The 21,193-nt window shown below is 37.9% G+C and overlaps 1 protein-coding gene across 1 annotated transcript in view; it reads left to right on the forward strand.

Annotated features, from left to right (window-relative positions):
• Positions 1 to 9,606: 9,606 nt before the first annotated feature.
• NPTN (neuroplastin) overlaps positions 9,607 to 21,193 on the forward strand; it is a 38,500-nt gene continuing 26,913 nt past the window's right edge. The window contains exons 1-3 of the mRNA XM_011375472.2: positions 9,607 to 9,681; positions 11,227 to 11,332; positions 16,427 to 16,774. Coding sequence (XP_011373774.2) covers positions 9,607 to 9,681; positions 11,227 to 11,332; positions 16,427 to 16,774 — 529 coding nt within the window. The remainder of the gene's footprint in view (positions 9,682 to 11,226; positions 11,333 to 16,426; positions 16,775 to 21,193) is intronic.

Below are 21,193 nucleotides of genomic sequence, written 5' to 3' on the forward strand. Positions count from 1 at the left end.
GCGGAAAGAATTCCAGGCAGGCGGCTAGCAATGAAATGTTGATTGTGAAATATGAGGTACTTGCTGTAGGCTGGTAAATTTTAGTGCTTTCATGCAAGTCTACCACTTATTGTGGAGTGCACATGAAACATTCTGAAATGTCTGCCCATAGAACATATAATTTGCTACCCAGTTGTGGGTAGACATTAAAAGTCAATTATGGGGTGGGGGTTGTGCTAGGGGAAATCAGATTTTATAGCTGTATGATGAAAGGACAAATTTTGATATGCATTAAAGAAAAAAAGAAAACCCCACTAGAGTATGCAGAGTAGTAGTTCTTACTGTAAGAATTACATTAAACTGTAGTGAAAATTGCTTACAAATTACTAGTAGAAATATGAGCTTGCTGGCATTTGTATTTCGGTAATAGGTATGTATAGTTTAACAACTTTTTAAAGTCAGCATGGGAAAGAATTTGAATGGAATGTGTTTTTAGTCATGTCTTAAGAGTGTCACCTTACCATTCTGCAACACTATCCATCTGGCCCTGCTCTAGAATTGTATCAAGTTTTAAACTCTCAAAATACACCATTGGAAAAACTTGACAGGCCCAGTGGTACCAGGTAAGCCTGAGGTTACCAGATGCATAAGTTTGCCAGCCATCGTTGCCTAGAATTTAATGAAGTTTTCATCAGGTTGAATTTTCAAAGGATAGATATAACCAACTACAGGAGAGAATATTAACAGACAGAGAGAATGAACCTTACTGCATTGGATAGTGTTTAACCAGCATTTTGACATGGAATTATTTTAAGTTTTTGAAAAAAAGGGGAAAGTTACTGGACTTTAAAAAATTATGAAAGGACTTGCTTACATGGTTATTTCAGATAGTACCCAGGTGTTTAAAGTAAACTATTAAAGTTACTCCTTTTACCCCTTGATTCCCCTTCCCCAGGAATAAGCACTGTTAGTAGTTTGTTGTGTATCCTTTCAAAGCTTGTTCTGTATTGATGTATCATTTACGGACTGCAATGCTTTAAGAGTATCAATTATAATTCATCGTGGTATTGATTGCCTTCCTATTTTGAAGATAGTAATTGGAGTGACAGATATTTTTCACTTATATAAGTGTATGGAGCCTCTAGAAATCATCTTTTGTTACTAATCGTCATTGAAGGGAATTATGTTGATGATGACTGAATTCTTGATGTAGAAATGGCCCACTGAGAAGGCCTTTCTCATTCCAAATGGAAAAGTTTCATTAAATGTAAAAGAACAATATATTATTGTATTTTTATCCTTAGGTGTATTTTTGGGGGGAAGTCTTGAATGTTCACATATGTAATATCTTAGCTGTGTGGATAATTTCTGGGACAACTCTGCTAATTTTTAGTTAAAGAATTCTGGGTACAATTTTGCTGTCCCTTTTCAAGAGAAATAGCAGTATTTTTCTGGTGTTTGGGATCCTAGGTAAGTAATATAACCCGATCCTCCACCTCATCATGGAGTTATGAGATGAAGACCTGAAACAAGATAATGAGAGTGCAAATAAAAAGTAATTATGGAAGGAGAAGAGAATAGATTTGGATTGTTGACTGACTTCAGGAATTTCCGGAGATATCGAGCAGTGGGCAGATTTTAGTGGATAGAACATTAGTGAACTGGGATTCAGTAAGGGTTCTGCAGCTAAATTACAATTTCTTTTAGACCATAGTATATCTGTTAGATTGGGGCAAGAATAAGATTTAGATGTTTTCAAACTTTAGCAACAGAAAGTTTTTTTCTTTTTTTATTTAATTTAAAATTTTTATTAAATTTTAGATTTTTTATTTGAGTAGAATTTCAATTTGTGGTTGGTTTTTTTTTAAATACTTTTTAAAGTGTTTATTGCATTTTATATTTTATCAGAACACAATACCATATCTGAATATGGTATAAATACGGGAATAAATACTCATTAAAGACTGTAAATTGTACAGTCATTCTCAATTTGTTAATGGGATGAAAGTAGAGCTGTTTGGGGGAGAGTGAGCCCCCTGGTTGTTCCAAAGAATCCTTAGGGTCTGAGGAGCAGGGTTTTCAAATTGATAAAATGGGTGATCCCTTTGTAGACCTACTTCTGAAGTTTTTACACAAGGATGTTTCTTACCTCTGGTTCACAGTCTACTTGGTCAGTCTTGATATCTGCATGGAAGAGGTCTTGTAGATACTTTGCAAAGTTGATGATTATCTGTATTTATATCAATACATGCGTCCATATATGAAATAAGACCAAAAGAAAAGAAAGAGTCTATAAAATAGCACAAAGATAATTAATCACCTTGTGCAAAATGGACTTGGTTGTGAGAAAAGCTATCTCTTATTTGCCCTGAGTTTTGAAATTCAAAAATATGCATGTGATAGGAGAGCGCAGAGGTGTGCTGTTAAGTCCCTGCCTGGCAAAAGATTGAAATTGCTATTAGTTTTCATCTCTCTTGAGAAGAACCTCTTAAAACGTGTGTGGTTTTAGCAACCACCTCAGAGATTTGCCAGTAAGAACTGGAGATCTACTAAATTCCAGTTTACTAGGTGGGAACACCAACTTAAACCAATTGGTTACAGTTAGTAATGCCAAATATTTTTTAAACTAACAGGCCTACGTAGAATTTCTACATAGGTATCTCAGACAACTGGGGATGGATGTGTAGTGATAAAGGCCTGAACTGGTAACATTGATGAGAAAGAAGTAGAATATGCTGTGTGTCAGTCATTCTAAGATAAACATGTTTTTGAATAAAATAATGTATATAGAGTATCATTTAGATCTAAATGTAAACAAAGCACTGCAGCCAGTGAGGCAGTAGAGTGTACTGTTTTGAGCTCTGGAATTATAACTGCTAGGGTATGCATCCCGCCTTTGCACATCTGTAGAACGGCAATAACAACCTAAAGGGGTAGACTGTATTTTTATGTAGTGAATTAAATTATGTAATATACTTTGTATTATGCCTGACATACATAAATAATTCATAACAATTAGCTGCTGCTGTTATAAATTTACTTTCAGAGACATTCAGTTATGTGTACAGTAATCTTTTTGAATTTTTTTTTTAAAGAAGAGTTAGAAAATGTCCTATTCCCTGTTCCTTCCCCCACAGGTGATTTTCTTAAAGCTTATCTTTTTAAGAAAGAGATTTCTAAGCTGTTTGTTTTGATTCTAGGAGGTTTACAGGGAATTGGAACTTTCTTTTTGAATTGATGATGGGTAGCATCATTACCTAATTTGGAAAAGAATGAGAAAGTTGCATTCTAACTGTGAAATGAAATCTCATATCAAAAATCTATTTTATACTAAATCTTTATTCTCTTGTTGTTAGGATTAGTTGGTGCAAAGCAAGAAAAACTGATATTAGGGATTTTGTTTTTTTAAAATAAAAAGGGCATCAATGGTAAATTCAAATGTGCCATAGTCTAGTCTCCTAGAATTTATTTTTATCTTGATATGCAGAAAGATGGCTCTGATATCACGAAAAGCCCTCTTAATCAAAGAAAGTTGGTTTCATTTATTATACTATTCATTAGCATAATAAGGATAACTAGTACATTTTAAGTTAATAGGCTGAAATTTAATAAAAAGCTTTTTCTTAATCTTCGATTAATGAGAATTGTTTTTTCTCACTATTCTTTTAACAAATATTTTTGAGTATATTTAAGTGCAGCAGGGCATTGTGGGGATACAAAATTACAGACATCTTGGTTTCAAAATAATTTATAATCTATTAAAATATGCATTCTAACAAACAGCGTTGCCTTATTCATCTTCATGAATTCATAGAATACTGTATTTCAATTAACTGACCATTTATAACGTAGATTTACAGAATATTAGAGCTGAAAGGACCTTAGAAATCATTGATTTAGATCTTCTGATTGTACACACAAGAGAACTGAGGTTTCAGATTTTAACATGTCATATTTGTTATGTTGTTATAATGTTATTATATGGAACAATTTCTATATATTAATATACTTTTCTTAACGTCACAATTTAAATTGGTATGTCTAGCATTTTATTACCATGCAGTTTGGTATTCATTTCTGAAACACTATCAGAGACTACATTCTAGAGTCAATGCTAACCTACACAATCTTGGCCTGTTCTGTACCTGAGTTTATAATTTTACTAGATGTAATACTGTCAGAGAGCTATCTTTTGCAAATATTAGGGTTCATCGATCTTTGTATACTGTCAATCGAAATCAAGGAAGTAGGGCTTGATTATATACTGCATACCTTACCGTAAGGCATTATAGTTACCATTTTGGTTAATGGGGAAATTATCTGAGCCAGTGGTGGTATAGCTACCAAGTAATATTGACTGTAGGAGAATAGGGTTGAGGATTTATCAGATTCGATAGTGGGAAAACCCCCCCAGGAATTTGGAGGTGTTTTGTAGGACTAGATATATTTAAATCAGAGACATAGATACTTAAAGCAGTTCTTGGAAAATTATTGCTCAGAGTTCTTAGGAAAAGTTTGTGAATCATAACTCTACTCAATTTAGAATTGGAAGTTGACTGACCTGGAATTTTATTCTGAGATAGCTCCACTCTAATTGCTTGGTCTTGTACAACACAACCTCCAGGTTCCCCGTAAGTGGGGTAACTGTAATTCTTAGCTCGTGCTTTTTGCCCCATCAAAATTATCCATAACATCTCTTTTACTCGTAAAAGTTTCCTGGTTTAAATGATAAATTATGTGGTTACTTTACCCCTAGTGTAATATTTGCCCTTGGGTACTTAAATGTGATGAAGTCTTATGAAATTTTCTTCTGTATTGGGTAAGATTGTTTTCCCTAAGCTGGGAGATTTTAGCACTGAATATTTCATTGTCTGGAAGTGTATTTTATTTTAAGAAAGTGTTCTTGATAGTCTGTTTCTAGATATGCTTATTAAATTCCACAAGTAGGATCTTAATTTTTGTAAGAGCAGATTGAATGTAAAATTCCCATATAAGAGAGATGAGAAGAGATGAGGGAAGAAGGTAGGGGTAGTGGTGGGGTGGGGTGAAATAACTTATTTTAAGAATAATTTGCCAGGTGGCTTCCCTTTTTTTTTTTTTCTCTTCATCCTTTTTAAATGTAAAACTTCTTGTTACTTCCCCTTTTGGAGATGCAAGTGAAATTACTGGAGTGAACGATAATTTTATAAATTGTTGAGAATTTGGGGAAAATATAGATCTCTGTTAACAACGTGTAGTACTAAATATTCCTTGAACTCATTCATTTAATTTCCCCATATAAATGAATTTGCCACTGTCATAACTTAAGTAGTGGGAAAGTTTGCAATTTCAACATATTATCAATATGGTCCATAGGTAAAGGAGTGAAATTTGTCTCATTTCATAATCATTTTAAAAATCAGAATAAGACTCAGTATAGTTCTATTGAGTATCTTTAATTTTCTAGATTGAGAGATCATTGGGGCGTAGAAGGAGGAAGGAAATTTCCCATTTCATGTCATTGTCGAAGTGGAGAATGGTCTCTTGGTCACTTGCCTGTGTGTTGCTATCCTTATTTTTCAAAAACCATATCTGGTTAATCTTTACAGAAATACTGAAGAGGACCAGAAAGGTAGGAAAAGGAACATAAGTGTAGTGGTACTTCATGAACTTTTATCACAGTCTAAAATAGGAGCTACTATTTCTGTGAATTTTTCTCTGGAATCACTTGGTCTATGGCATATTGGCTTTGTTTCTCTTTAGTACTCTACTGTAGAGTGCAGGCTGAGAGTTGGTTTAGCCTTGCGGTTTAGCTGAGATTCCATACATTTTCCTTTTTAAAAGTTGAGAAAATTTGGTTGGGAAAATTAACTTTTTATCCAAGAAAAAGCATTTTTCAGGATAATCTTTTGAATGAAATAGGTGCTGTTTTTATATAAAAGCTAATAGCATTACATATGCTGCTCAAGTAAAGTCTAGAGCTCCTTTGGGGGCTTCTGGCATGGATACTATCTATGCCTTGTATCCAAGTCAATGACAACAAGAACATGAGAAGACCCTTCTTTTAAATCTTCTAAATAATAAATTAATTACCTGACATTATTAAAACTATTGTCCAGATATTGGAAGGGATTTAATTTCTATTTCGGTGTATTTTCTCCTAGTAAAAGTGCACTGCATTCAGTGGTGAATCATTTGGAAAAAACTATAATTATGTAGAAAGTTCCATTCTCAGTTCCCTTTTCATCCTCCCTGAGTGATCTCATCTCCTCCCATGGCTTCAGCTTCCACCTAAACTGATAATTCCAGCCTCCACCTCTCTCCTGAATACCAGGTTCATATTTCTCATCAGGATAATCAGTTCTGTATGCACCTCCAAAGCCAACTCTCAGCCTGTCTTTCTTTATTCCATTTACAGTATCACTCTCCACCCCATGGTAAAAAATTTCAGTTTATTCTCATAAACATTTTTCATATCCATTGCCATCTCACCATTCCTACAGCTCCTCTTAATTAGTTCAGACTCATTTTCCATTTGGATTATCGAAGGAGTTTCCTACTTCCTTTTTTACTTCTCATTCATCCTTTATGATGCCACCAGTCAGATCAGTTAAACCACTTGCTCTGTAGAAAGAAACCCAAGCTGTTTAGCCTGCCGGATGCTTGCTTATCATTCTCCCTAAGTTATGAGATCTTTGGCTATGGACTATCTTATATTTCTGAGTAGTACGAGCACTTAATAGTTGCTTGGCATAAAGCAATAAAAAATGTTGAATTTTTTCAGCTTTATATGGAACTACTCTTCCTGCCACTTCTCAACACTGTGCTCATAACTGTTTTGTCTTAGAGCAAGACTGTCTCCCCTCTCCCCAAAACTGACAAGGCTGGACCTAGATTTTATGCATGAGCTTTCTATGCACACGTTAGCCCTCTACCCCAGCAAAATTAGTTATTTATTTCTGTTGCCTTTTATACATCTGTTAAGAAGCAGCCATTATCAGATGTGTTGTATTTTGATTATTTTTCTGTCTCATGTCTTGAAAGGTTGAGCTCTTTAGGAGCAAAGTTTATTTTGGTTATCCCTGGGCACAGTCCTTAGTAAATAGGTTCTCAATAAAAATGGTAAATTGAATTGAAAGCATACTCTCAATTTGTGGATTGGTAAGTCATTATTTTGAAGTCATAATGAAGTCATAATAGTTTTTTACCTACTCTTTTGCTACATTTTTTTCTTTTAGTTATGAACACAGACTCAGCTGCTAGGAGAGTCTTTATGTGGTTTCAGAAACATCTGTGTGGCTCCTATGCCCTTATTTTCCCTCTATTTGAAATAGTCAAAAACATTAGCAATTTCAGACTAAGACATTAGTTGTCAGAGTATGCTTTATGGAGCAACACCAGCATCCCCTGAGAACTTGTTTTTAGAAATGCACATTCCTACACCCCACTTCAGACATATTGAATCAGAATCTCTGGGGATGGGGCCCAGCAGCAGTCTGTGTTCAAACAGATGATTCTGATGCCTGATAAAGTTTAAGAGTCACTGCTCTAGGATTTTGCCATCTTAAGAAAAGTTTTGCTTTTGATACATAATAACAGCGTTTTTAGTGTGGTTTTGACTATAAGCTATTTATGTTTTGGAAGATAATGGATCAGCTAGGAAGACTGGAACTATATTACCTGACATCCTGGGATGTGATTCAAAGATTGAATTTCTTTGCGTGCAGAATATTTGACTCTCTGGTTTCTGGGAATAGCTGTTTAAAAGAAGGTGGGGGAAAGAGCTGCTTACCTTTTCAGTTAAAATGTCTTCTAGATCACCAGTCCTCAACCATTTTGGCACCAGAGGACCAGTGCTCCTATGAGACTCTAATGCCTGATTATTTGAGGTGAAACTGAAATGGTGATGCTAGCACTGGGGAGCGGCTGCAAATACAGATGAAGCTTCCCTTGCTGGCCGCCACTCACTTCCTACTGTGTGGTCCTGTTCCTAACAGACCACAAACTGGTACTGGTCCACGGCTCATGGGTTGGGGACCCCTGTTCTAGATTATATCCAAACTACTTGTGTTCATCTTGGACTACTTGTGTTCATTGCCATTCTCATCGGATATATGAAGATGAAAGAATGAGATGAATTATATTATTCTCTGGAAGAATGAGCAGAATTGTGTTATTTTTAACATTTAAATCCTGATTGTTGTTGTGCTGTCAGGGACAAAGTGAGCTTGTTATCAAAAGTTAGACTGAATCTATAGACAAGTGAATTTCACAGAAAAAGTAATTAGTGGAGATTAACTTTTGATTAGTGATTACTCATGGCTTTGAGAATGGTTTGTTTAGCTGGAGTATTCAACTTTTCTAGCATATTGTTTTCATTTTGCTTTTAATCATAATTGGAGGGTCAACTGAGGCATGCTCTTAATATGCTCTGTTACTGTCTCCCCCACCCCATCCCCTTCAAAAAATTGTTTCTGGCTTCAGGGTTCCATTTGGGTATAGTTCCATATTGGCTCATAGCTATTTTTGACAGTCTCTTGGGAAAAGAAATCTTTTGTGAGCATTTGCTTAAATATGTAGGGTTTCACTGTTTGAAACCAAACCGTTTGTTAAGAACACTATTCGAATTACAGCCCGTTTGTAAGCATTTATCTGTTTCTTTTGGATGAGACGTCCTTAGTTTTTAATGGCTAGTAAAACCAGCTTTTTACCTTTGTGTACTTACCAAACTTTGAGTACTGTTTGTGGAGTTAAAACGTAGATTTTCTAAAGTTTCCTAAAAAGACTATCTTGACAGCAGTTTGTGGCTACTTCATTTTCCTTCTTGGATGCATTTGTAATTTTTAAAAGTAATATTATGGTCATTTTGATGTCACAGTCAAAATGAGACCTGATCTATTTAGCCTCACTTACTTTGTTCAAGATTAAATTAAAAAACCTCTTTCCTCCCTATGGTGAGGAAGAAATGTTCAGTCTTAAGGACTGTCTTTAAAAATGAAGCTGTTTACCTATGGACTATGAAAGTATAGACTAAGTGACTAGGATTTTTCAATCTGTTGTAAGCCCATTCGAGGATATTCAGAGTCATAGGCAAGTGTTGCTGAGCCCCTGGAGCATGTTAGACATGCATGAAGACATGTTAATAGGTGGTCCTTTGTGAGCTGATTGTTCCCTTTGCTATTAAAAATTTCCATTCCCTTGTATTTCTTAGATCTGGTGTCAAATTCTATTTTTATCAGATTTTTTTTAACCAAAATTATTCTAATTTTTTAAATTAATTGCTGGAAACCTTACTTTATTTAATGTCACTTTCTATTTGAAACATGTTGAAATTATTTGAGTCAGTGGTTTTCAATGCTTTTTTTTTTTTTTTTTGTAAATTGAAAAATTAAGAAAAAGCACAGTTAGACAACCCCTCTCCTCACATGGGTGAGTCTCTAAGCCCTGTCTTTCACCCCCCTCCCCCACTTTATCCCACACTGCTTTTGAGGTACCTCAACAGAACACCAGGACTGATTTAGATCACCCTTTAAATTATAGAGTAGCATGCTCACATAAAAGGCCACGTTGTATTATTACATGTAATAGCTGTACGGGTTACAAAGGAATTTTACGTGTGTGTGTGTGTGTGTGTGTGACCATAACCTTATGAAGAAGGTGGGAATTATTCCCTCATATGAGGAGACTGAGGTTGAAGAAGTTGAAGAATCCAACCCAGATATTGTAGACCAATGGCTCATTTCCCTATAAGGTGAGCTCTCAGCTTAATAGAGAAACCTTTATTTTTCTACTCATCGAACAGCAGTACAATAAAGATGCAGGGTATGTAACCTCGGGTCTGTGACAACCCTGTATTATATGCAAAATTTTGTTTGTGTGTGTTTTCTGGGATGAGAGAAGCTTATGGCTTATCATACTTATAACTTTTTTAATTTTTTGTCACAGACTTTTGGACTCATGGATCTAGGTAGATCATGCTTGTTTAGCCTTTCAATGGAAATTGACAATAGGACTAAATGAAAATCTTTGTTGAAGATCAGATGCTTATCCCTTACCTGTCCTAAAGTAGTTTAACATTTGCATAGATCTTTACAATTTACAGAACTCTTCCACATATACTACATGACTTTCACAACTATACCCTGCAAAGAAGGTAGCATCATTTCCATTTGAAGAAATTGCTCAAAGTAAAGACAATTTAAGTCGTGGAGGTAATGACCCAAGAGCTGACATTTTTTCTTAGGCTGAAATCAAACTAATCTGACGTAAATCCTTTAACTACCATTTTATCTTACATTTTGTGAATTTACAGGTTGGCCTGCCTAATGTCCAGTATCTTGCCATATATCATTGCTTAGCAGCTTGGTTTGTAATTGGTAGGTTTATTCTTTACTATTTTCTTTTTAAAAGGAGAGTCTTGTATTGCCTCTTTTTATTCTTATTACTTGTGGGCTTTCTACATTGTTCATAATATCTCAGATTTAATGGCTTCTAACTCAGTAATAACATCTGTTAACTCCTTGAGTCCACACTGCTGTTATCACTCTCCCCATTCTAGTTTGCTCTAAAGATAGGGAGGAATGAAGAATTCTCTTCTTTTTCACTGCCTTCTACAATTAATATTTATATTCTGGTTCTTAGGTTAAGATTAATTTGTTGGTTTGGTTTTTTTGAAGAAGTTTGGGTTCTAAGTTAGAGTTCTGAGTTAGAATATATTTCTGTGTGAAGTTTCTGCTCCCTAGCCTGTTGCAGAGCAGTCCTGAAGGCTACTGCATGTGGCTTGCTAAGCATTATTTCTATGAAGACATATAATAATGCTAACATTATTGCTTACTATGTGCCAGGCACTACTTTATTTTAAACCGCGCTATTTAATCCTCACAATAACCCTATGAGATTGCTACTATTATTGGCCTTGTTCTACAGATTAGGGAGAAGCTCAGAGAGGTTATGTCAGTAGCCTAAGACCATACTGTTAGTGACAGTGCCTCCACACAAATCTGATTTTAGAGTTTGTTGCTTTTAATCACTGAACTACATAGTCTTTTTTGAACTAGATTTTCCTTTTTCTCCGAAGGAGAAGGCCGGCTAAAATATGCCAAGCTCCATTAGCTGTTTGGATGGTGTAATTTGGATGGTTTAGAAACTAGTGATGGAGACAGTCTTAATTTCTAAGCCTTTGTTTTGTCTTCCTGATGGAGGTAGCTGTGAAAGGAACATGTTTGAATTTGGAAAATGCTTTGTAATTACTGACATCTCTATCTACAGATTGGAGTAATCCATGAGATCAGACCCATATACCTCCTTCCTGCTGCGGAGAATGAGGTTAGCCCATTTCATCCACTCCTAGAGCTTCAGGACTGCCTTGCCCTTGGTGGGTGCATATGGACTTATGACCTGCCTTTGGTGTTAAGGAATACTGATAAGCAATTTCGTTTTTAAAATTAACACTAAGGGTAGGCACGCTGTATTGTAAGTAGCCTGTGTATACTTGTAGCAGTCAAATTATTTAGACAGATTTGAAATACTGTGCCTATAACCGCAGTATTAATTTGTCTTGCTCAGTCTTCTTTTTTGAGATACGTGATGTAAGAGAGAGAGAAAGAGAAAGAGGAAAGAGAAATGCTCTTGTGTCCTTGGCTGTCATTTCCTCTTTGTTATGAGGCATGAAGGAAAGAATAGTAGTGTGATCCACCCTCAGTGAATTAGTAGTAGAGAGGGGCTTGAGAAAGTTAACAGCTGTTTTAAAAAAAAAAAAAAGTAAAAGGTAATAAAAGCAGGCTAGATTTAAAGGCCTGGCCTTGGCAGTAGTCAGCTGTGAGAGTGGAGAAGTTAGTCTTATTGCCTGTTCAGTAATTGCTCTGGAGGTCAAAGAATTTCTGCTATAAAAAATCACTGATAGTCTCTCTTCTATGGAGCGAAGCTAGCTCTTTTGCTTCCTTAGGGCGTATGTAAAAGCAGTTTTCTTAGGATTGGACTCAATTTGCTCTTCTGTGTTCCCTTTGTGTTCTCACCCTCTGCTACACGTTTATATACATTCAATTTTTCCTGCCAGGGAGCTCCTCCTCTCTGAGGCTGCCAGTCCCAGCTGTCATCTTTGCCTCCCATCTCCCATCCCCGGTTACACAATTTTACATTATGCTTTTCCCTATACTCTTCCTGCCATTCTCCTCCACCCCACACCCCTCACCTCTAGTGCCTCCCTCCACCAAAGCAAGTGGCCACCATTCATTTTCTCCTTATCATTGTTGAACTGAATGCACTGATATTAGTACTTTCTCAAACCTCTTTGAGATCTGAGACCAGTTATGTGTTGCAGTGGGTGGAGATGATGGTAGGAAAGGTATGGGAAGTTATTTTTCTGATATTTAGGCTTTTTCTAAGATATTAGATGATCTTTGACTTGGGAGATCAAACAGATGCTTCTGCTGGCCTCCCACCTTTAAGCAGTTGTGTACTCTCATTTTGAGGGCACATATTTGTTTGAAAACCCTTGGTAATGAAAGGCAGGGCAGTGAGTCAGGCTCTGAACTGCCTGCCTCCTGCTGTTGCCATTGCTAGCTGGTTCTCTTCTGAATTGGAGCTAATTCTGGATAGATAATGAGGTGTAGATGGTTGCTAATAACTTTCCCTTGCTAGTTGTGATTTCACAGTACCGGCATACATCATTTTATTGCACTTCACACTTTTTTTTTTACAAATTGAAGGTAAGACTCCACCAGCAAAAAGATTATGACTTGCTTTATTTGTGATACTTTGCTGTAGTGGTCTGGAACCGAACTCAACATATCTCTAAGGTATGCCTGTACTGTGCAGAGAGCGTCCTTCACCCGCCTCCCTTTTACCTATTGCTAGGAGAAATAGATGTTTTCATGATTTCTGTTGAGTGCTGTTATCAAGGGATCCTCCACTTGGTATGTTTAGAGGCAGTATGGTTTATTGGAAAAAACCACAGAGTAAGAGCTGAAGACCTGTGTTATCCCAGCTCCACTCAGAATTAGCTGCCCAAGTGATCTTGTACAAGTCATGAATCTGTCTCTGCACCTGCCCTATGAACTTTGTGAAATTATGTGAATGAAATGAGATGCAATGTGTGTGGAAGCACTTTGTAAAATGTTAAGTTTTATGAAAATTTCGGGTGCTGCCCTATATTAATTTGGAGACTGACTACAACATGAGAGAAATGCATCTAATATCTTTTAAACTCCTTCCTATGAAGTTAACCTTCTCAAGAGCAGGGTGACGGACTCATCAGAAATAGGGGACAGTTTTGCTTGTGAACCATCTTTTGTATTCTCACTTTTCTCCTGCCCTTCAACACACACACACACACACACACACACACACACACACACAATTGAGCCATGAATTCTTTAATCTTGTGCTCCTCTATCTCCATTTTTAAATAGGATTATAATTTTAAGGAGTGATTATAGTGTGCTGCACGTTCCAATGGAGGGGTCCTGGTTTTTCATGGCCATAAATTATTAATTAATTTTAAGTGGTGACAAAAAATATCTTCAACTTTCAAATAACTATAAAGAACTTTTCCAGCCCAATAAGGCATATTGACTGTAGTTGTGGAAAGTGTTGGGAGACCATGCTTTGGCTTTGAACACACCTGGATTCTAGGACAGACTCTTTTACTATTAGCTTGTGACTATGAGCAAAGTACTCAACTTTTTGGGTCTTAATTTCCACATCTTTAATGGGAGTATAATGGCACCTACCTTATAAGGCTGTTGTGAGACTTAAGTGAGATAAAGTGTCTAGTACATTGTCTAACACATACTTAGAAAATGTTACCTGTTGATAGACGTCTAATAGTAATAATACGTTTGAAAGAGCACAGATACATGTCTGTTGGTATTTTGAGGGATTTTTAATCTCAGTTTTAGGTAAGTTTAGATGTATGTACATCATTTAATTTGCTAATTGAAAGGACTTTCTTGACTTGGTCTCATTTGCCTGTATGCAAGTAGAAAATTAAACTAAATCATCAATCAATATTCCTTCCTCCTCAGAAGTCTTGCCCAAGGCTGGTAGTGTCAGGCTGAGTGACTTGTTCAGTTCTTTGCAGTGAGAATTGTGTTCAGGCCGTTCCTCATCTCCTTTTGAATTGTGTGGTGTTGAGATTTGAGATTATACTGTAATTGGATGAGTTCTGGGTGGTTCTGGGCCTATTTGCAGATATTTCTTTTGCATTAGGGTGCTCAACAGATTGATAAACAGGCTTAAATCAGCCTGCTTTAAAGTGCAATTCAGAAAAAGGGAAAAAATACAAAACAAATCCACTAACAGATATCTAGAGCATAATCAAATACTAATCACAGCATTTGAGAGGACATAAACTCTCCAGGGAATGTGAAAATAAGAGCATTTGTGATTGCCACTTAATGATCAAGAATATGATTGAAACAGAGTAATGACTCTTTACTGCTTTCGAGGTATTTACTGATGATCAGTTTTCTCTGGTGATTGAACCAGTAGTGAAATGAATGAAACCAGCTTCCTTTATTTCTTGTCTGTATTAGTTGGCATTGACTTGACAGGTGAGCAGGTGGCAGTTTGTGACACTAAGACATGATTCCTTGATACCACTTTATCTGAGAATAAGCACAGTTCTTCTTGTAGAGGCTTGGTGTCTCCCTTCTGGCATTCTAAAACTTCCTCTGCATCTGAGAACGACATCTTTTTGGCTTCTTAGGGCTCTTGTAGGTAGTTCCTTACAAGGAACTGACATTGATCTGAAGATGCGGTTTAGAATGGTATTTTCAAGACAGAACATTTAGTCTAAGGCTGTTAATTACTGTATTCCTTCTTTACCAGATTCTGAATGTTTTATGAGTTGAAAAACTAGTGTGAATTTGGAGGTCTTGACTCTACTTGAGTAAGTAAAGTACCTCCCTTAGGGTTCTGCAATCCATGGGGTAGAGTTTATTTCCAAAGGCAAATACTGATATGGATATAAACAGAAAACTGTCCATTAAGCACCCTCCATTTTCAGCTAGCTCTCCTGCATCCTTGGCATCTGGACTGTAGGAAAACTGTTCATTTAATTCATACTTCTCTAATGTTTTCAGTCAGATGTTGGTAGATTCTAGCCCCATGCTGTGATCGCTGCAGAGGGGCTGGCTTGGTCCTGAGAGAAATTGCCCTCTTAGCTTCATTCCCTATCTATACCTTAGGACAGTACCGGAATTGGTAGAAATGCTGAGTGTGGACCCTAGGTGGAGTAAGTAGCTCAGAGGAAGTGTGCTTGCATTGTGATTTAGTTTCCTACGGAACCCCTTCCAATTTCTTCAAATAAATCTCTTTTTTTGGGTGGGTGGGGGGGTCCTTTTTTTTTTTTTTTTACTCTTTCTGCCATTGCCACTTGGTCTCAAGGAAATATGACCGCAAACAAATATTGTGCCAATGAAAGTAGACATCAACTTTAGTTCCTGGGCAGTGCCTGGCAACATTGTTGAGGCCTAGCCTTCACTGTAGAGTTTAATTTAATTCATCACTATACATTTTTCATTTTTTTATTTTTTATTTTTTATTTTTTTTTTTGAGCTGGCCCTTAGGAGCCAGGCAACTAAACTATGTATAGAGAGCCTGTCAAGCACAATGGTTATTTTTAAGACTGACTTTTCAGGAGACTTTTCTAGATGAATGCACTTACGGGATTATGGAGGGCATAGTCCCCCCATTCACTGGTAATGAGTTGGGTTGCTGTTATTGTTGGTTCCATTCCTTAGCTGACCCCCGTAGTTAATTCTCACTCTGAAGTAAACTGTCTTGTTCTCCTTTGCCTGAAGGTCTGCATTCAGATGGAGGCTATCTAATCACAGATAACTGGGTTGGTTGTTTGCCGTAGGCCCAGGGCAGAATAGAATGTGGGCCTGCATGAGAGAGAAATTTGCTATCCTTTCAGTTGAAATTTGAACTCTGACTCCCTAGAGAATGTGTCAATAGGTCAGTTAATACTTCTTGTTGAGGCCCATAAAAGATGCTGTATCTCTAACAAAGTGTTCATCCAAAAGAGAGATCCCGACTAAGAATATAAACCTACTGCCACTTCTGGTTATCTTTCATCACTTGTCTGAGTTTGAAAAGGTAATAATTTGTGCTCTAAGGCAAGAGACTCTTCCCTGAGACCTGAGGCTTTCTCCTTTCTACCAGCTGGGCCCATTGCTAAAACGCTTTCTAGTGGGCTTGCTTCTGCCTGGCCAGCACCTGGGCTGCCCCAGCTTATAAGTAGCCTGCCTTTGCTTCATAAGCTTCCCAGGGTGGTTCTTCTTCTAAAAGCTTGTATGAAATGCTATTTACTGTCTCTTTATAGTTTAAAAATGAATCCTTTTTGTTCTTTGCAACTCATTTGCTTTTTTCTTTTCTTTTCTTTAAATTACTATTAACACCTGTTGATTCTTTTTTTTTTTTTCTGATTGGCCTGTCACTGCATTCCTGCTCCCCCTCCCTCTAGCTGGGTTTGTCAAGTCGCCCATGTCAGAAACTAAGCTCACTGGGGACGCCTTTGAGCTGTACTGTGACGTGGTCGGGAGCCCCACGCCAGAGATCCAGTGGTGGTACGCAGAAGTCAACCGAGCAGAGTCTTTCAGACAGCTGTGGGACGGTGCTCGGAAGCGCCGTGTCACCGTAAACACCGCCTACGGGTCAAACGGCGTGAGTGTGCTGAGAATAACCCGGCTCACCTTGGAGGACTCTGGGACTTACGAGTGCAGGGCCAGCAACGACCCCAAGAGGAATGACTTGAGGCAAAACCCCTCCATAACATGGATTCGAGCCCAGGCCACCATAAGCGTCCTTCAGAGTGAGTCCAGCACCCTACAGTAGTAGTACTGTAGTCATTAGAGGTGGCCCAATGACCTTTCCCTTCCGATTCCTTCCCTCTTCCCCAGTTTGATCACTCACCCTACCCCCTGTCTTCGTTTTTTCAAACCCACGACCCTACTGGTTGTAGTGTATGAAAACATCTGTGGCAACTTTTTTTTTTCTTCTTTGCCGTCCTCTCTACCTCCTTTATTCCTCAACCCTTCTCTGTGTCTTTCTCCTCAGGAACAAAGAACTTGGGGAAAACCGTGACTGTCCAAAATCATCTGCATTGGGAAGAGGTGGGAAGGGAGTACTGGGGAGGCTAAAAAACAAACAGACAAACAAACAAAAACACTTAAAACTTACAAAACCAGGCAGTCAAACCAGGGTAGTGTTGAATTGTTTCTTTCCCTCCCCTTTAATTTTGTAGTAGGTTTCCTGCTATCCTTTTGCTGATTTATTCTCTGGTGCCTTTCTATTTTTGTTTCTCTCCCCAGTCTAACTACTTTTTATTTCTTCTGTTCGTTTGCTTGAAGCTCTCTGAGTAACTGCCTTCACTTCTATGGTTTTAAGTTTGTGTCTGCCCAGCCTCTTCCCTCACTGTGACTTGATGTCATCCTGTTCTGTGCTGGGAGTGTTGCCATGGGTGCGATGTGGTGGTGTGTTTGGTTGTTGGGTGGCATGTAAGCTTGGATATTTCCATAGTTCCAGCTCTTTTTCTTTTCTAAAACAGTGGCATGTACTTCTCTGATAACAGCCCTCCACTGCAGCAGTATGCCCTTCACTGGTCCTTCCCATCCAGTCTCCTGTTCTCTTAAAAGCAGCAGCCTGAGATTTCCTCCATAGGTCTTGCTATGGAGCCAGGTGACCCTAAGGCACAAAGTATTTTTTTAAAATCCCATCATGCTGTTTCAAAATCAGAGTTGCATCTGATTCCTGTTCACAAACAGTTTGACTCTGATGACTGATTGTTGGCACTGTGCTCCTCATCTCAGAGGCTGATTACTTCCAAAAAATAGTTTGGAAGCCGTTCACATTAGCCTTTTCTTGTGTCTTGAAAAAAAACAAGAAACTAGATTCCAACCCCGTTCTTCTGAGTGGTGATGGTGAGCTGAGTGGCTGGCTCAGAATCCTCCCCTTCCTCTCTTATAGCAGGTACAAGTAAGACATCAGACACATGAGCTTTTGTAGCCACTTCTGTTTCTGGAAAGTGTCTTTCTAGTTGTATGGTGGGAAGGAGAGGGAGGGAGAAGCCACTGATGCTCCTAGCCAAGAAGAGTTCTAGCTCCACATCTGACCTGATTATAACTGAGGGAGGATTCTCTGTTTAATTGAAAGATCCTCTGGGTATTTTACCTTCTCTTCAAAGACTAAGAGACCTCTAGCCAGTTCTGGCTTACAGAACTGATTGGTTTAGAGAGAGAGTAAGTAAAATACATTTATGAGGAATTTGGTAATAACACAGTAGGTAATATGACTTGGGCCCTGAATCTATAATCTTATATGGAAAATAGCAAATTTGGTGTCCATTCTTTATAGTAATTCAGAAGATGCCTATGAAGAAAAGAGGCCTTAAGGAGAGAGAGGAGAGGCTGCTGCAGTTGGCACTGTTGAATCAGAGAACCTGCTTCTGGAAAGGGGAAAAGAAAACCTTGTCTTTGTGAAAATGGGGAACATTAACCCAGTGATTTTTCTTTTATTTAACAGTTTTTTCCCTTGCACGCCTCCTTCTCCTGCCCCTTTGCTCCTTTCCTTATAAAAGTAGAATTACCCAAATGGCCACAAAGATCCGCAGAAGTTTGTAGGGTATAGACTGGGCCAGGCATTTGATATTTGTACTTCTAGGAGCCTGACTCAAGTAAACTCACAGTTGAAAGATCATGCCTTGGGAATAGAAGATGAAACTTTGGGGCACCTGCCTACCAATCCTGAGAAAATATAGAATTCCTCCAGTTTATTTGGAAGTAAGCTTCCTAAATTGGTGTCTATATGTGGTTTAATGAAACCTTGGCTAGTTCAGTCCCTCCCCAGACTTCTCTCAGTCAGTTAACCCTAGTTAACTGTTTTTAGAAAGCCAGACTTCTTCTTCTTCTTCATAATAGTCTTCTTTTTTTTTTTTAACACCCTGAATTCCATTCTAATTAGATTGTTTTATTATCCCAGTATCCCCAAGGATATTTGCCTCCAGGGGGAGGTTGAAGTCTAAGAATGACCTCCCGACAGTACTTTTCCACAAAGCTCCTTAAGTAATGTAAGGCAGGAAATGTGCCCAGTTTTGGGGGGTCTGGCCATAGCATATTCTCCTACATATGAATGATGGCTGATGTAAAGGTCTCCTACCCATTACTTCTAAATAGTAGTCTGTGGCAGGTAAAAAATTATGAGCTTCTCCTAAATGTTCATCTCTCTTGGACTTTTATGGTCATCGCTCAGTCACAGAAATAAAAGCCCCACCTTTATCCTGGTGCAGAATGCAGAGTGACACTGTTGCCAAGGAGGTTGGTCCAGCACTGGTTTCCAATATACATCAGTCACGGGAAGGTTGTTACCTCACCTCACTACTGTCCTGTGATACAGAATCATACATACACCTATTTAAATTATCCACATGCTCCCAGCTGACTCTGTCTAGGATCTTTAACACTTATGGGGAAAAGTGCTTTCTTTTGTCTTCCAAGAATTCTTGGCAGACATTCTACCAGGTTGCTTTCATCAACTTCTTAATCTCCCTGAGCTGCAGTGGTCATTTGCATCACCACAGGTAAGAGTAGCATTTATTTTGGCCTCCTTGTATTTAAACATCTGGAAGCTCTTGGCCTCATTCTCAGAGTTTGCCCTTTCTCAGTGAAGTCTGAGAAGATCCAGGAGAGTCCCAAGTGGGACAGAAAATGAAATTGGATAATAAAAATTCAGTAAAAACCTAAAAGTGTGTTTGGGTTTTAATGTTGCCTTTATATTTTTTAATTTCCATGGAGTACTGGTTCTCTCTTTTGTTTTTGCTTAGTTTTGATTTTTCTTGAAACTGTGATGCTTTCTGCTGATGGTGTGTGTGCGCCTTCCATTGCAGGGTTTGCAGCCGTTCTGTTCGACTTTAAGGCCCAGGGATTTGGCTTCTGTCCAGTGTGTTTTGGAAACCATGGGACACCACTGCGCTAACGTGTTTACATGCATCTGCTTCTGTCTTAGTGGCTGCTATGCCTCCATTATCTGTACATAGAGACCCTGTTTGATGTTATCAATAAGGTCCAGTGCTGAATGGAAGATAACCACTATCTTTTTGCCAGAATTGGAAAATAGCGAGAACCAATTTAATTGAGCAAACTTAAGGATTTGCTTTATTCATCAAATGTTTCTTTGATGATATGAGCTGTACAATCAGAAATGTTACATTGATTAGAAGGTCCTTGGGCATTATGTTTTGTGTCCCATGACTTCTCCATCTTATCCTTCTCCCTACACAATGAGCACAGCTTAGTTCCAGTGGAGGGAGAGTTCTGTTCTCAAGAGATAAGAGTCAGCATTACACTGCATAAAATGGTGTCAGTGAGCTGCTACACAGTTGTAGACAGAAGGTAGCCAGGTGCAGGGAAATGGGAAGTCAGTCAAGGATTTCTGAGAAAGAATTGGAAAAAAAATAAAAGAGCAAGTACCTCTAATTGTGCATGGGAAAAGATGGCTTCACCCCAAAATGTTTGACCAAAAGTAGAAAAAGAACTAAACCTGGGAAAGGATCAAAGATAAATAATAACCACAAAAATAGCAACAACAAAAGACACAAACAGAAATATCTTGACTTTAATATAATGATGGAATTCAGAGTGCTTTAAGGATGAACCTTCCAGGAATGATACAAGTGTGCCTTAAAAAAATTTCTGCTCATTCTGTTATAATATTTCACTTAGGTTATTTTTGTAGATGCTCAAGTAGTGATTGCAGGTTATCTTAGCCCAGAATAGAACCAGAAGATTAAAGTATATAATTTGCCCGAGGGTGGAAGGTGTGTGGAGTGTTTTTGGGTTGGGTGGGCAGGGGTAAAGAATTCAGCCAGATGTGTTTTCTAGGCCCAGCTTTGCCATTAATAATAATTATGGCCTTGCAGAAATCATTTTACCTTTCTAGCTCTTAAAGAGTGGGATTCCATGAACTCTAAGGGCCTTTCAGCTCTAAAATTCTAGGAGCCCATAATACCAACATATATTGAATCTAGTTATAATTATTATAACACATCTAGTTATCTCAAAATGGAATGTGTGTTTTACAGTGCCATCCTGAAAAAAATTTTGTTTTGGGAATAAATATGGGCTGGAGAGAACTGATCGTTCCTTAAGAATTTTACTTAGACAAAATTTGGAAAATGCAATAGACTTCCAACAGGAAATTTGCTTTTAGGATGTACACTGTCTTTTTCTGCATAACT

The sequence above is a fragment of the Pteropus vampyrus genome, unplaced genomic scaffold (assembly GCF_000151845.1).
Source record: "Pteropus vampyrus isolate Shadow unplaced genomic scaffold, Pvam_2.0 Scaffold10, whole genome shotgun sequence".
Lineage (NCBI taxonomy): Eukaryota > Metazoa > Chordata > Mammalia > Chiroptera > Pteropodidae > Pteropus > Pteropus vampyrus.